The sequence below is a fragment of the Lasioglossum baleicum genome, chromosome 4 (assembly GCF_051020765.1).
Source record: "Lasioglossum baleicum chromosome 4, iyLasBale1, whole genome shotgun sequence".
In the NCBI taxonomy this organism is placed as follows: domain Eukaryota; kingdom Metazoa; phylum Arthropoda; class Insecta; order Hymenoptera; family Halictidae; genus Lasioglossum; species Lasioglossum baleicum.
This window is the reverse complement of record NC_134932.1, coordinates 6,316,425-6,332,506: the sequence shown is the minus strand read 5'-3', so window position 1 is coordinate 6,332,506 and position 16,082 is coordinate 6,316,425. Positions and strand designations below refer to the sequence as shown.

At 43.1% G+C, this 16,082-nt stretch overlaps 1 protein-coding gene across 1 annotated transcript in view; it reads left to right on the top strand.

The window, feature by feature from the left end:
* The first annotated feature begins 1,731 nt into the window (after positions 1 to 1,731).
* Positions 1,732 to 16,082, top strand: part of LOC143207872 (uncharacterized) — a 249,287-nt gene continuing 234,936 nt past the window's right edge. The window contains exon 1 of the mRNA XM_076421731.1: positions 1,732 to 2,653. Coding sequence (XP_076277846.1) covers positions 2,506 to 2,653 — 148 coding nt within the window. The 5' untranslated portion in view covers positions 1,732 to 2,505. The remainder of the gene's footprint in view (positions 2,654 to 16,082) is intronic.

Here is a 16,082-nt window from a genome sequence, read left to right as displayed (position 1 = left end):
ACCACGGGAAGGAGCGTATAGAGAGATGTACACCGAGTTTATTCCCCTTTCGTTCACACATTAACAGTAAACTTGTTTTCTGAAATACTATTTTCATTTTTTGAAACAGTCCACGCATCAGTTGATGCTTTGGATAATGACGAATTCTGGCATTTCTTCATTTTCAGAAAATTATTACTCCGCAACTCTCTGGTCGCGCTACGCGAGTTCTATTCGCTAGCCTGTTGAAGAAACCGATCTAACACGTGTAACGTGGTTTATTAATTAGTAGAAGTACTAATTTTTGAGTCTCCGTAGCTGGACACCACCTTTGAATCTAACCCAAAACCAGTAGAACCGGATTTCGTGAGAATACCTACCTGTATGTCGCCCAAGGCTTGAAAAAAGGATCGATAAAACCGAAGAAGCATAGGAGAATTTCGTTAATACGCAATACAGTATTTAGACGTTATACCGACACAATACGGAGAATAAAACTGCATTATACTAAAATGCACTATGATAAATCAAAATATTGCGCTAAGCAGTATAGGAATCCGATTCTCCGAGAGTCCTGATTTTCAGGATACTTAATTTGCGAACCAAAACAGACGACCCCTACGTCCAAGGATCTAATAGTAAGGAGTGATAGTAATTGATATTACGCATTGTGTAATGACACGTTTACGATCAAGCGAGCATCGTTTACTTCCGTGTTCCTTGAAAATCACATGATCGTTTGCGGGATCGCAATTTTTAAGGGGACATAGCGGTCTCCGAGAAGACCAGTGGGAATCCGGACTGGCATTCAGCAATGGCGCCACATTACGATTTCGTTTCTGTAAGGGTTCAAGAAAAGGCCAAGTGTTGTTCAATTATGGCTACGCCAATGAGTTTGTCCCATAACGGGGCTTGAACCACGGTCCGCTGCTTACTTACTCGAAACCCATCGCTTCCCGTACCAACGACTTTTTTCTCGGCCGGCCAGGCTTAATTAAATACCGATGGACGAAGGCATCCGCATCCTCTTCGTGGAGGGCTGCGCTTACGTGATCGTAACTGCGATTTTACCTTGTTAAGGACGAAGACGAAAAGTAATGGTTACATATGCTCTTCTTCTTCTTCTACCTCTATCAACTTCAGTAACGATGATTTTGTAATATAAACATACTGTGAAATTGCGCGTCTTCTCAGTTGTCGAACGTTCGAAGCAAAAAACTATAAACAGGCCATGGGCCGAGTATTAGGTATTCTTTTATATTTTGCAACTTCAAATTTATGCTCCGAATGAGCAGGGAGACGATGACGTTGTACGGGCCTACTGACGAATGTCCCTTTAAATTTCGATTGATTCGAGGCACGCACACGACTACGTTCTGTCTCATCGACACGGTCGGGTGGACTGTAGTAGTATATATAGTCAAATTTTGCAAAAACTTTAACAGCTTATATCTCAATAACTATTTGTTTGCGACACTTGGCTCCTTTCAAACTTTTTCTTTTCTGGATGAGTGGAAGGTGTTGACGTAAAAAGAAATTTTAACAACAATTTTCTTTGTTATAAACAGTTTTGCGACAATTTTCTCTTACAAATGACCACCGATCCAGAGATGTAGATGCACCCCTAGAGCGGATGACCATTACATTTTATACATCCTGTACATGTAAAAGTGTCTGTTCCCATGAATGAAGCGCGACGGCCACGTGGGGCAGGGGGCACGCGGCGCGGTGTAAGGAGCGTGCACGTGAAAAGCGCGGCAGAGGTGTGCACGCGGTGCGACAGGTGTTTCGGTGATAGTTCGACAGATGGCGTGGACGTCGTTGGCGGCTGCTTGAAACACCTGACCGCTGCCTAGCAGTGCGGCATGGACTTGTGCGGCAGGCGCACACTTCTTTTAAAACAGGTAGCACGCGCGGCTCGGGCCAATTGTTTTGATTATCGTGTCGGCGAACCGGGTCCGGTAATGTGCGCGTGAGTGTCAGTCGCCGAGGGTGCCGTATCCGCCGACTGACAGCCCTTCGAAGGGACCGGAAGCAAGGGCCGGTGGTGGGAGACGACAACGACAATAGACAGAGGATTCGCGAAGTTTCACCGACCTCGAGTTTCTCACCTGTGAACGTTCGACTCGTTCCTTGCCTCCTGCGTGCGCACTGATTATGACAGTCGTTTCGATCTGCGCACGCATCGATTACGCGCCCTCGAAAGGATAACTACGGCACCTAGCTGCAAAAGGACCAGAAAACAATGTGCGCGCACTGATCCACGGTCCCTGGATCATTTGATCGGTTCACCACGATCTCCGGCTTCCTGCTGTAAGGCTGTCGGGAATTTGTTTTAATGATATGCAAGAACTGCCGGTGTATAAGCCACCCCGTGATTCGAACCTCCCGCTTCGAGCGCTCGAGATTTTCGAGGTTTCGCGCACGAAGCGTCGATCGCCTTCGAAAATGTGATCGAACGCCGCGTTTTCTGTCCCGCGACGGATTTATCGTGACCGGTGAACCGTGCGTGCTTTTTCTGTCACAATGACGGTGGATCGATCGGTGGCGACGATGGTGTTCATGCTGATGACCACCGTGATCGTGCTCGTGCACGCGAAGGATGTGACGACACTGGAGTACGATGACCTTCTTCCGGCGAACGAGACCACTGCTCGGCATCGCGTCGATACAGGTACATCACTTTTCCTAATCCTATATTACATCTTGTTACATTGTTACATTCTGGTCACGCAGATATTTTAAAGTTTCTGGTTTTACATTGTGAAAATATATTTTTCAGACGCAGTTTTTCTACTTTCTTGAAAATGATCTGAATGAAGATCGAAACGTTGAAAGTTCCAAACTAACGTGCAAATTTTGCTTTTTTCCTATAAACTGATCGAACCGTTGCGCCGAGAACATTTGAATATTATACATTTCATTATCTTGCGATCGATATTTCAAACAACATTTACCTAATATTACATCTTGTACAATTTTTATTACAATTATGCGTTTGATTTATTCATGTGTTCAACGTCTTTATGATATTGTAATTTTGTGATTTTTATTGATATGCTGTAGCTATATTTTCAGCGTCGTGGAGCAAGTAATCGAACGTTTGTGTTGAACATTTTCTTTAACACTAAACCTATCGAATCTCAAAAGTAACTGGTACATGTTCCCTTATAAAAATGACAAGACTGATTTTACTTAGACTTCGTGCGGCTACTAAAGATATCAGTATAATTGTTTGAAAAACTTTGAAAAAAATTGGTTGGAAAACTTTTCTATGTCGTGTTGGTGTTGGTAGGTTTAGTGTTAAAAACATATATGTCATTGTTCTGATTTAAAACGTGTTTAATCTTCGTCTTATTCTCTGTGCATAATCTTCTCGATTGTTTTTCATTCATTCAGTACATATTAGACTTTGATACAACAACCATAAACTTCGCCATGAGGACCAGAGTTTCGCGATACCGTCAGCGTTGAATTTATCCACGTCACGATTTGCATTGAATGTCGCCGCTCATTTAAATTATCGAAAGTGTTGCTTATGCTTCTTGCACAATGTGTGTCACGACGCTACTTTTGAAACATGCGACCTTCCTGTGAGCACTGTATTAGCAATGTTGATAGAATGCATTCTAATTAAATATATCCGCTGTGACAGCGTCATAATATATACTATATTTTTGTCGTTGGAGAATTTAAATACGGCATGTCTTTCACGCGATTTCTTCATGGAGATACATCATCCGCCGATATAGAAAAAAAAAGAAGAGAAACATTCGCAATGTTTCCTGTTCGCCGGATGGCAATTGCACTCTCCTGAAATCAAGTACTATGACGGTGAATGCTTGAACTTTGTTACTCGTCTTGGATTTGCCGAGGAAGAATGACCTTTGCTCTAACGCTTCTGTGAAAGTGTTATGCGCTCGCCGAGGAGGCCTTGTGCCTTTCCGAAGTTATTTTCTAGCGTCTAGTTTTCATGTATAAATCGTCATTTTCTTCAACTATCAATTCTTCAAATTTATGCTTCGAACTCGTAATCATTTTAAAAAATGTTCTCACACTACCGGTTGTTAGATTAAACGTTACATACTGCTCCAGATACCTGGAGGTTCAAGCGAAGAAATTGATTACTCTGTAATAGCGTATTAAACTCTTTTATATCTCCAGGACCGTTTCATAAATCACAGATCCGATCCATGTCTTTAGCAGTACAGATGGATCCATCAGCATCGAATTTAAGCAACACTGTACTCGTAATTTAAAAGTCAATTGGCAACGTGAATTGATTGATACGTATTTGATTGATACTTTAACATTGTAGTAGAAACCGATCAAAGGGTTTATTATTTCCTCGCCTGGCCTCACTGTAGTTCGATGCAACGTAGACGCACAATAAGAAATCTCGATTGGCCAGAATTTTTCGATCATAATTCAATGCGAAGGAGAAACGTGTTTGCAGGATGACTTGCTGCTTCGCTCGGATTGACGAACAATGAACTCCGGTCGGACTGCATTGTCCTATTGCTCCAATCATTCGCGTCAGACTAACTGGAACCGAGTAACATCCGTAACGAGTCGCAGGATTACATAATTCATAGGAACCTCTTAGTTGTTCAGCTACTTAATCTTAATCATTATGCAGTTACCTTCTGTAGATCGTTGTACCCGTATATTCATTCCGACAAAAGTTCCCGCACTTTTTTCATGGAGCCGTAGTTTCTCGAGGGAAATTTTCACGCACCATTATCTATCACGCATGATTTGTTGAATTGTTTGTCTCTAACGAGTGCATCTCATACATATTTTCATGGGGAATTAATAAATACTGTGAAACGTATGCTGTAATGAAAATATTATAATGCAAATCTGGGACTGCGGATTTTGTGGATTTATAACAAAAGTGAGAAATGAAATACAATTGTAAAAATACATTTGTATTATCTGTACCTTATTAAAATCTTCATTTTGTACGAAGACCTGCAGTTCAACGCTTCGAGGCGAACGTGTTAAGGGTTCGAATCTATCGATCGTGGATCGCGAAAACCATCTAAAATACTTAGTTGTAGTTGATTCGAGGCGAAAAAATTTCTCACGGCGCGCAAGCATGCGTCGATCGTTATCGCGGTTCGTTGGACGACGGCCACAGGGTTAATCGTGTTCATCTAATTTACATTCGCCTAGAAAGGCGGAAATGCGTTTCTGTGCGTGTCGATGCGAAGTGTCGTGTGCCAACTCGATGAACCCTCAAGGAGGCGTCTAACTGCGCGTGCAAATTACTCGCGTGATCGCGCTTTCTATCGGCACTGGCAAACCCGTTCGCTAAATAGAATTTGACGCCCGGCAACTCGCAATCTGCACACGTTTCCCGATCGTTTCCGTCGGTCGTCGCTCGATCGAATCGGAATACCTTGCTCGAAGATTTTCTGTACGCGCGTCTACGTAGTCACCGGCACGAAACAATACAGGATGTGATGTAACTGACGCGTGTTGAAACTGTACTCGCGGCGAAACCGTTTCGGAGACATTCTAGCCGAGCGTTTATCAACAATCAAAGTTCCCGCTGGAGAACCGTATCGAACCGGTTGCAAACAAATTGTTTACGAACGCTAATTTACATTGATATTGCCCCAGTAACTTTACTCCGCACCTTTCTTAACATCAGCGATACCTGAATAATTTTTCAATTCCGCGATTTCTCTTTACATGCTGCATTAGAAGAATTGAAATTTTGGTTTAAAGATTGATGCTGATAATTAGACTGCGTATTTTATGCATTTATGACAAAAATGGACAAGTGCCATTTAAAGCAGTGGACATGTTAAAAATATTCAAGGACATCAAGGTATTAGTTTCAGTTTAATAAGATAATTAAAAGAAGAATACCATTTTCATCTGGCTCCTGTGTTCTGCGATCAATGCGAACATTTTTTATTTTGCATGAAGATCCGCAGTCTATTAATAATGTTTCCACAATAAAAAGCAAGGTGGAACGGTTAGTGAAAAGAATCCAGCGAATTAATCATCGACGATCGATATTTGGTTGTATCGACTTCGATCGGACCGCGATTAAAAAGTGTATGCACGCGATTCGCGCGGGATAGGCGCGCTATTTTAAAATTTGCGAGAGCATCCGGTACATCTGATGCATATGCATGCACCAGCGATGTAAACGCTGCCAATGTAGAATTCTTTTTCAACCTTGGTGCCAATGGTGCCCGTGTACGTGTCGAGCCTGTTGTTAAGAGGAATCGTGCGAACGTGGCCAGGGGTTAACTGTACGAGACCAACGTGTTCAGAGCATTCGTTTAACGATTTACGGTTTGTTCATGTTAATTTTACTTACAAGAATAGTTCATTTTTAACCCACCTGGAGCAAGTGTAGGCGTTACATTTGTTCTTCCATTTGAATAAAATTTACAAAGCAAATTGATTTTGATTTTTGTGATAGTTGATTTTTGTGATTGTCCGAATTGGAATTATTCATTTTTAATTATTGAAGGGTACCACTTTTTGTGAGAACTTTAATGTTGGAGGATCCTTTAGAGCTTCAGGAAACTAAAGCGACGCACCAAAGCGTACACCTACATTCACCTGATTTGATAAGAGAGTCATGTACGAGATTGTGAGCTGACTGTTTATCTATTTTCGCGCGTGTGAAGTTGGTTACACGCGAGAGGCGTGATAGAATAAAAGGTCAGACATCGTGTCTAGGAAGCCTCGAAGATTAATGTACACGCAACGTTAAATGATCGAGAGAGATTTAATTAAGATTAACCCCGCCGGGTTGGATGATTATTCTAATTCGCGACTGCACGGTGCTACGGTGCCATGGAATAAATATGATTTATTGTCTCCTTCTTGTTCTCTTGAATCCAGGAAGCTTGCAAACGTGTGTACGGGTAGTCGATAATCTTATCATTATTCATTAAAATTGATTACGCCGCAGTATTCGTTCTAATCAATCATTTCATAGACGTTCGCACGTTTTGTAGCCCCCTGTACCTTCAATCTCCCCTTTGATTATGACTTCAGGTTTATTATTAGAGTATACTCGAATCCTGTATGAGAATCATTGGCATTTATTTAGATTTAATTGCGTTGTCTAACCTTGTTCAAATCAAAATTTATTTGAATCAAAGATGAAAGATACTCTGTGACTCACATGATGGTCTCTGTACCGAAAAGTACCTCGTACACCTTCGCTGACAGGACAATCTCTTCATGAAAATTCATTAATAATTGACGGTTGTTCGACGACCTGCACGCGTAATCTTTTCGATAATAATTGTCACGGTCGTGGCGTGTTCCTTAAACTGTTGCGTATTGCCTTGTACGTGTTACGGGTATGGTCTTGTAATGCGATGCAAGGATTTCAAGGTTTCGCCTATACGGGTATGGACAGCTTTGCCATTCGTCCGTGTCGCGTACATGGACATGGTCGGGGCAAGATTTAAACGAAGTTGCAATAAATCATGCATACTTGCCATTGAAAGTTAGACGGCAAACCAGTTCTCCCGCATTATCGAGTTTTTTCCCCCGGCGACCTTATTGCTCCAATTATCTCTCCGTATACGTGAAATCGAAATTTCCCCCGATCGTTGCCACAACGATCTTTCCATGCTCATTCTTGTTCCCTCAAAAAATGAATTTCTGAATTTCGCCGGAGATTAGTGAAATTAACAACGCGTTAATCGTGTCGAACGGGATCGCGAACGGTCTTCATCAGAATGCTAGAAGTCACGCAACAGAATGACTCGTTTCCCCGTTACATGATCGATAGTTTACGCAAGCAGGTAAATGATTTACACGCGTGTGCGGTGCTTTTTTCTGTCGCGTTTTCGTCCGTAGCCATAGGAAACGACGTGCAAACGAGACTCCATGAAACTACCATTTTCTTGCGGTGTACTTTAGTAACGAGCCGGGTCGCGTTTTCTTGCGTATTCGCGTTTCCTGCGCGTTCAGGAGTTCTCCCTCCGTTATTCTTTCTTCCTTCTTTTTTTTTCGAGGCTGGCTTTACGAGCCGCTCGGAATACGTGCGTTCGCTCGTTCGCGATTCGAAGGGTGTAATTTTACAGCCGATCATGATTAGGGACATTAACTCGGCCGAGTTCTTTCGCCGGACCGATACGGCGCGGCGCAGCGGGCTGCATTCTTCTCCAGGGTGTATAACTTCGCCCGTTACGTCCGGCATAGTCGTTACGCCGCCGCTATTATGCAGAACAATGAATAGTTAAGGCCTCCTTATTGCCGGGCCGGTCGTGTTCCCCGACTTCTTTGGGAGATCTCGATGCCTCTTTTGCACAGTGTCTTCCTAAAAGTAGATACAGCACGGCCTGCTAATTTTTCGCGCGGCAGGTGTTCGCTAGCTCCACATTCCGCGAGCCTGTGCTGGCAAGAACCGTAGTAAACGCTCGAAAATTCATTAACGCAGGTTTCTTTGCTTGTTTGGTCGATGGTCGCGGCAACTGCCAACAGATATTTGTAAAGCAAGCGTGCAAACTGCGCGAGATAAGATGAACTCTTATTAATCCTTTGTACCACTTTGTCGCCTTTGTGGGGGATCCAAAGTTTGCTGCTTGGTGACAATAATGGCAATATTATTTTTATTTATATTAGAATAAAGCAACCCATTAATAGAAATCAGAATAAATAAATTTAGGGGTGTGCGGGTATTATCAAGTTACCGCACCTCGCAAAATTGCTAAATTTTACAACAGGATGCAGTGATGAATCTCGAAAGCGATAAATCCGCGGTGTAGAAATTTACACTGAATTTAATAGAAGGTTAAATTATCCTCGATCCAAGGAAGCCGTTCATGCATAAAATAAATCTCTACTGTAGCACGTTTTAATGACGACTTATACGACCATCGCATAGTCTTCATACACTTCGCAAATTCAGAAACTGCATCGTGTCTCGCTCGAATCGAATATTATTATAATATCAAGGGACGGCGGCTCAAGATCAAAGACCGATAAATCGGCGAGTTGAAAAATCGGTGGAACGGCTGAGACAATCGAAGCCGAACACCTGCATCATAAATAAGAAGTCCTCTCGCGGCTCTTGCAATATTTATGACGTATTGTTGGACCGGCACCTGCTGAAATTTGACGCGCGGCATTATTGCTTGAGCGTGATCGACCGCTGCGAGCATAACTTCCCAATCGGGAGTGGAGAAAAAGGCAGTGTCTGCCTTATAATTGGAAAATAAACACGTACTCGCCAATTCGTAGGAAAAACGCGCGATCACGGGGTGCGTTGCGTCGCCATCGAGCGGTAAATCGGTATTCGCGGGACGGTAATTATCCACAGCGCGGTGATATTTTTCGTTTCGCGAGGAATGCGACTTTTCTTGCCGTTGTTACGAGTCGAGGGTTGGCGGATAGACGTGGCCGAGGTTTGTTCGTATGAACAGGATTGTCGTGAACTAGCCGATGCCTGTTTCATCACCGGGTGTCACTAGGATTTCGGAAAGAGGTAAGGTATTAGGAAGTTCAGTTCTCGTAACTTTATATAGAATTGTTGATAAACCTCGAGCGGTAAAGGTTTATCGATATGAGTGACATGCTAGCTACTGGAGTTTAAAGGATGTAGAAAAGATATTGTGAATACTCTCAATTATCTAATATAAAGAGTACAATATATTCTTTAGAGAAATGGAATACACTTGCAGTGTGTTGTATTATTCGCGGAAGCTAATTCCCGAGCTCTCGGTTTTGACTTGACTTACGAACCGCGTTTCGAAACTTCTTTCAAGTTAAAACGATCGAAAGGGAATCAGACCCAATCTCACTAGACGCGTACAGATTCGTGTTCAGTCTTTAACTAAGCCCGTGGTGGCCAAGCTCGAGCCCTTTATATACTAATGAAATTGCTCAGAAAATGGTAGTGGGGGTAAACGGAAATCTGGAAGATTGTCTATGTTTCCCAGATGTATGCACTTTCCCATAAGGGGAAAAACTATTTATTTGGGCATGCGAGCTGTGGACCTCCTGCATGAACACGTGGTTTCAAGAAGGGAGCAAAAGTCACGTAGGCAAAGCTTTCGTACGTAACACCGTTGTTTTGACGTCTCTCGATGCCGCTCGTTGCTCGCCGGGCACCGTCGGTCGCGATTTTGCGGGCTGACAGTACAATGGCGGTCGCGCGAACGCTGACAACATTCTGCCGTCATAGTTTCTGAAATGTATGCATCGTTACGTGCACGGCGCATGGATTCGTTGGCTAGGATGGTTGACGGGGTTTTTCTATTTTCTATTTTCGCCGGGCACACGAATAAATTTCATCGGCTGAAACGGACGACAGTCGCGCCGCGGTCGAGCGGTCTCGTTTAAAAAGGTATCTGAGAGGCAAAATGACGATTATCGGGTGGCATAGTCTCGTGGCCGCAGGTGAATGCATACGCGCCGGGTATAGCGTGCCTCGATACTTCCAAAGGAGAGGGTGTGGAAACTATATTCCGCATAATAGCGTATTATGTTAACGGCTGGCTGCGATGCTATCTGAGGCAACGAATACAGAAATGGTTATAAGTAAACATGTGGCTCCAATGAAAAGTAATGACTCTGATTTAATAACTTCGGCAAAGGTCAAGGTGTTCGAACGAACGATAAAAGCAACGCCCGAGCTCTCTTTTCCATTTGTCAATTTTATTTCTCGACCTGCGTGTTTCAATTTTCATATTATCGAAAAATGTTCTTATTATAGTCACTTTTTATATTGCTTCCGTGAGGCTGTACCCGATCTAAAATATGTACAATTGAAAATCTGTTGTTAACATATGTTAGGTTCGTCATATTATTTTGACAAAAAGTGCTGCATTAATAACTAAATTAGTTTGTACAAGCAAAAACTTCACATTTATCCCTACACAAAAAAGGGCTACATAAAACATCATTCGTTAAAATTGTTTGCTCGTAGAAATTATAGTGTCCGACGCATTAGTTTTCACTTCCACTTACGTAAATAGCTAATGGCTAATGTACCAAACTGAAATTAGTGGTGGTTAGTGCTCTCTCTTGGTTCCACTCGTTAGATTTCAATAAGCGTTCGATGGCTTTGAACGGGTGGTGCAACAAGCTGTTTTTTGTCAGATGCAGTTCTCAAATCGAACAATTTCAAATATGAATCGTTCCACAAAAAGCCGTAATGAATTGGACATTCTACGCTGCATCGAATGGAATGCATTGTGATGGTTGAAATGTACGGTTTACAGAAACCGCGGTGGCGGCAATTAAAAAGACACCGAGACAAAATGACGATTATCGGGCGGCATTGCGACCCGAGTATACGCAGGTGAATGTAAATGCTGGCTAGTCTCGTGTAGCCGGGATACTTATAAAGAAATGGGCGTGTAGGGTAGACGTTCTGCAATAGTGTGCTATAGTTGGCTTGCAGGACCGCATTTCGCTCTGAGGTAGGGAAGGAACGAGTGCATTTTATCTGCTAATCTAGCGGCGTTACGTTACCGTGGCCTTATCACCGTTGTTATCGCGAGGATCATTTTTACCTGCGCAAAATAAGGCGACGGCTGAAACTCGATTACTCTCTATCAAGAAATTAGCAAAAAACCCAAACGAAAGAAACTCTATTCTGAAACAATGAACCTCAAAACAGGTACAGAAGGATTTTTACGAGATTCTTGAGAAACTGAAAGTCCATGATGTTTCAATATCGGACGCGAACAACAACATTCTTAACCGTAATCGACAGGCTCGCTATATTTGGCTCGCGTGGCTCGCGATTCTGCTTTCAATATCCACGCCTAGTTTCTGTGGTCGATAACTGATAGACGTAAAAGTCGAACTAGGTAACGGAAAGTAAAGGTATCCCCGTAAAACAATCCCTATTATCTACACGTGTGTTCTATTTGTAGAAATCAGTGTCAAACAAGCGCCGGCTCGGTGTAACCGTGTTATCCTCCGGGCGATTCGGTTGGAGAACTATTTTCGAACAGGGGGGTTAGAGGCTCCTCTTAATTAAAACGGGTGTAATAAATTTATGCTAATCACTAGCCGCATTTCCGAGGATCGCTGCAAGCACACCCTTCTATCCGTTAAACTGTTGGGGAAGCCTACTACATACTAAAACCATACAATTATCCGCGATCCGTGTTCGCTGACACGCGATGGACGTGGAAGCTACAGCCAAATCACTGGTACGTTCGCCAGAAACGATCGCGGCGCACGTTGATTAAGAATAAAACACGAGGATCATCAGTATCACGAATACATGCGCGAGCGGACCTCGACTTGTTCTGTGTTTAAAGGGGAGGAGCGGAAAACTTTACTCCGCAGGCCGCTGCTGGCTCGCCGCTACGGAATCGATTTTTTCTGCAGGAAAATTGATTGCGTGGTTAACATTTTTTACCATCATCGTTAATAAACTCTCGGCTATATCTTCTTTAGATTACACTTATTGGAGCGCTGTATAAAACCGTTTGCGCTTGCCTGGAATCCCAAAGTAGGGAAGCTCGGACGAACTACCAGCAGAGTCTTACTAACTCCCCGCGGACGGATGTCGACAATCGAGTTTTTGTTTATGGTTTTTGAACCATTTTTGGATTGAACATGACGGTGGTTCTAATCTGGTCTTCCAGAAAATATAAATTTTCTTATCCGGTTCGGCGATTGAGCTTTCAGAGATAACAGGCGAATTCTGACACATTCCCGAGATTAATTCTTGTTTAGGGATGCTGTGCTTGATACTGGGTCGAAGAGGATAGTTCAAATATACGGTGTTGGCCACGCAGCAGCGCACCTTGCATCCTGCGTGTAACACAGCATGCTCGGTTGGGTACACGACGCGTATAATCTGCACAGGTGAAGCGGAATCTCGGTGGTAAACGGATGCCACTTTCCTTCTCCCTTTCTCTCTTTCCTTTTTCCCGTTCAACATTTTATGTGATACGAGTCGGCGTCGTCGTGGTCCTCTCGCCGAGTGCCGCAGGTTTATACCGGTCACTCGCATCCTATGTCATTATCCATCATTACGGGCCGGGACGACGTTAAGGAATAGCCGCTGTCGGGTCCACGGTGTCTTGTAAAATCGCTTCCTATTTACTTATTTTTCCGTAAGTTACTTTACTCGTCGAGACGCCACCGCGAGACTTTTCATGCTTTTCGATCGAGCACGAGAGATTCGGGTCGGTTAAAACGATTTATTTCTTAACTCTCCAGAGTTGTAAACGAGTTCCCTTTAGTCGAGAATTGCGGTATTTGTTACGGGTATTTCTAGTGTAACATTAGTTTAAATTGCTTCTTTCCTAAGCGGGATATAGCACTTCCGAAGACACCGTTTGTGCGCGCGTTGAAGTCTCCGGCGCGGCGGGTCTCGCTTGGCCGCGCATTGAGATCTCCAGCGCCTGGATCTTCTATACTCGTGGGATCTACGATTTTCTTTTCCACTGTTTCGCTTTCTCATATGCAATTGCATTATTGATACACAAATGAGAATAGCTCTTTCAGTAACATACAGTAAGGAGCAAACTGAACCAATAACCACAAGAGTTTTGTATAAATAATTATATTTATTACTAGGAATATAGAAGAATAACAAAAAATCTACATTATAATTATTTTTATCATAGTTAGAAGTAACTTGAGACATTTTTTCAATAATTAATGTCTCCTAGTTTAGCAATGACAACAAAAATAGATTTACTCGGTTTTGCACCACGTCCAACACTTGGCAATATTTAATATATTATTTATTTTTAATATTTCGTCCACAACCCTTGTGCTTGTAAAACTGCACTAATTCGCTTTGGCATACTTTCTACTAAGTTTTGCAATAATCCGGAGATATTTGTTCCCACTGTTCCTGAATTCTATCGTACAAATCTGTGATTCAAGTTGGTTGAGAGTCGTATGAATCCCGAAGTCGTCTTTTTAATAAACCCCATAGATTCTCTTGTTAACGACAGACATGTTTGTCGCGGGCGCTCGTTTCGATCTGCCGTCTTTTTACAATTCGTTGGCGATTGTAATTTTACAATTCTGCCATTCTTTCCGATTCTCTATTTTTATAAATTTACCTATAAGGGTTGTCCTTAAAATACACACTTGCATACATACACCATCCGTACTTCAACTCTATACTATATTAAAAAGTAGCATCTGCTGTGAGCATTGAGCGTTGGTAAATGTTCGCATGATGGTGTCGTTGGAAGGGGTTAATCATGACGACGCTTCAAACTCGCGCGATAACGCTTAGTCCGTAAATATTTCGCGGTTTTACACGCATACGCGGTCTCTGTTTCTCGTGATACGGAGCATTAAAGTCAGTTACACGGTATATCTCCCTTCTGGCTGGCTTACCTCTTGTTACGTCCCGCTGTTGAAGGTGGTTACTGGTATATGGGGGGTACCGATGATTACACCAACCAGCTCGGTCAGCCGAGATAGCCGGGACCTGGGTCTGCCTCTCTCGTGGACGCTTTATTTTCCGACGGCGAGCGTCGGTCAGGTGGAAAGTCCTTTTCGTGGTCGTTTTACCGTCCGGATGATGGTGTCTCGATTTTCTCGATCCCTCGCGACGCCTAGCAAATTCGTGGCAGTTCCCCAGATGGTGGGGGAGTTTTAATAGAACCGCGAACTCGCGCTGGCAACCGGCGCCCACCATATACAGCGGGGTCCTGCAAATTTACCGGTAGTTAGAATTTTATAGTCGCCGGGTGTGCAGATCCAATGTCCGCTGTAATGTGAAATTACGATCGTATTCGCCGTACGAACGCTGACAGTAAATATCACTAAGATGCGCAATTAATTCGATATTATTTTTAATGCGGCGAAGATCTGTGCGGGGAAGATCTGTTCATTTGCGCGAGACGATTCGATTTTAAACTAGTGTCGGCGGACTCGCGTTTCTTAAGCGTGCAATGATTTTTCAAGGATTACGAAAATCTTCTCGATACGAATGTGATTTATTAGTGTTCGGGGAGGATCAAATTCAGATTTGTGCGACTCGTATGTCATCTAAGCACGCTGTACGATCTATACAGGAAACGATATCGCCGGCGAGATTCGACCAAGATTTTTATTGGTAGCGGCTAATTGTAATATATTGCAACATAAAGTATGTCTATAATAGAACGCCTGCGGAGATCGCTTTCAGGCGTTCGGAGATTTATTTTCGCGCGGTCCCCGTTCTTCTCGGAAAATTTATTGAACAAGATTTAAAGAGCAATGGGAATCTAGGAGATTCGCTTGGCAAGCATATTTCATCCCGTGCGGCTTGTTCCCTCGGGTATCTGCCAGCCGCGATTTATTTCGGACGCGCAATTAAAGCTTACAAAGCTGGCGAAAGGAAAATACAGATTGTTCTTTAATTACCTGCATACAGCGATGTTGAAAAGTCTGTAACTAAAAGAGAATTTTTATACAGCACATACTTATAAGCTGATCGGTGGTGTACCCAAAACATAGCTAAATTAAGTGGACAAGAAAATATGTAACAATAGACTTTTAACTTTTATCTATTCATAAAATAGTATTATATAAAAACGTTTGCACGAGACGCTCAGATATCGTGTTCTCCAAGGATCGCTTGTAATCCGAGCATGAGCGATAAAACGTAGCGGACGCGTCCTTCCCCGCTAATTATTTTGCCACCGTACGTAATAGTTACTAATTAGCGCGCTTGCGGATAATGCGGCGGAGGCCCGGAGCATCGTTACGTTCATCTAAACATTATGCACCGTCCAAGGAAAAAAAATTAGGAAATATCATTTCAATGAGGAAAGCGTAAGAGAGGCGAGAGATGCCTCTGCGCGATAAGATCCCTTTGTTGCGGCACACAATGCAATTATTTAATGTCGTGGGTTCTAAAAGGTTTCGTGGCGTTGGAAGTAAAAAGTCCGGCAAGCCATAAACACCGAGGGCATGATTCCTTACGCATTATGAAGGAATGGTAAATGTGCGTGTCTTAACGCGACTGGTTTTCCGCGAACGGCCGCTTTCCAACGGTGTGTTTCAAGTGGCTCCGTGGAATTCCTAATGTCATAGAGAACATTCATGCCGAATGTTCTTACGAGCTTCTCATTAAAACTGTGAAGTAACGCGCTTTACAGTTCTCTTCTCAATTTCCCCCGTGGTCCAGCCCACTG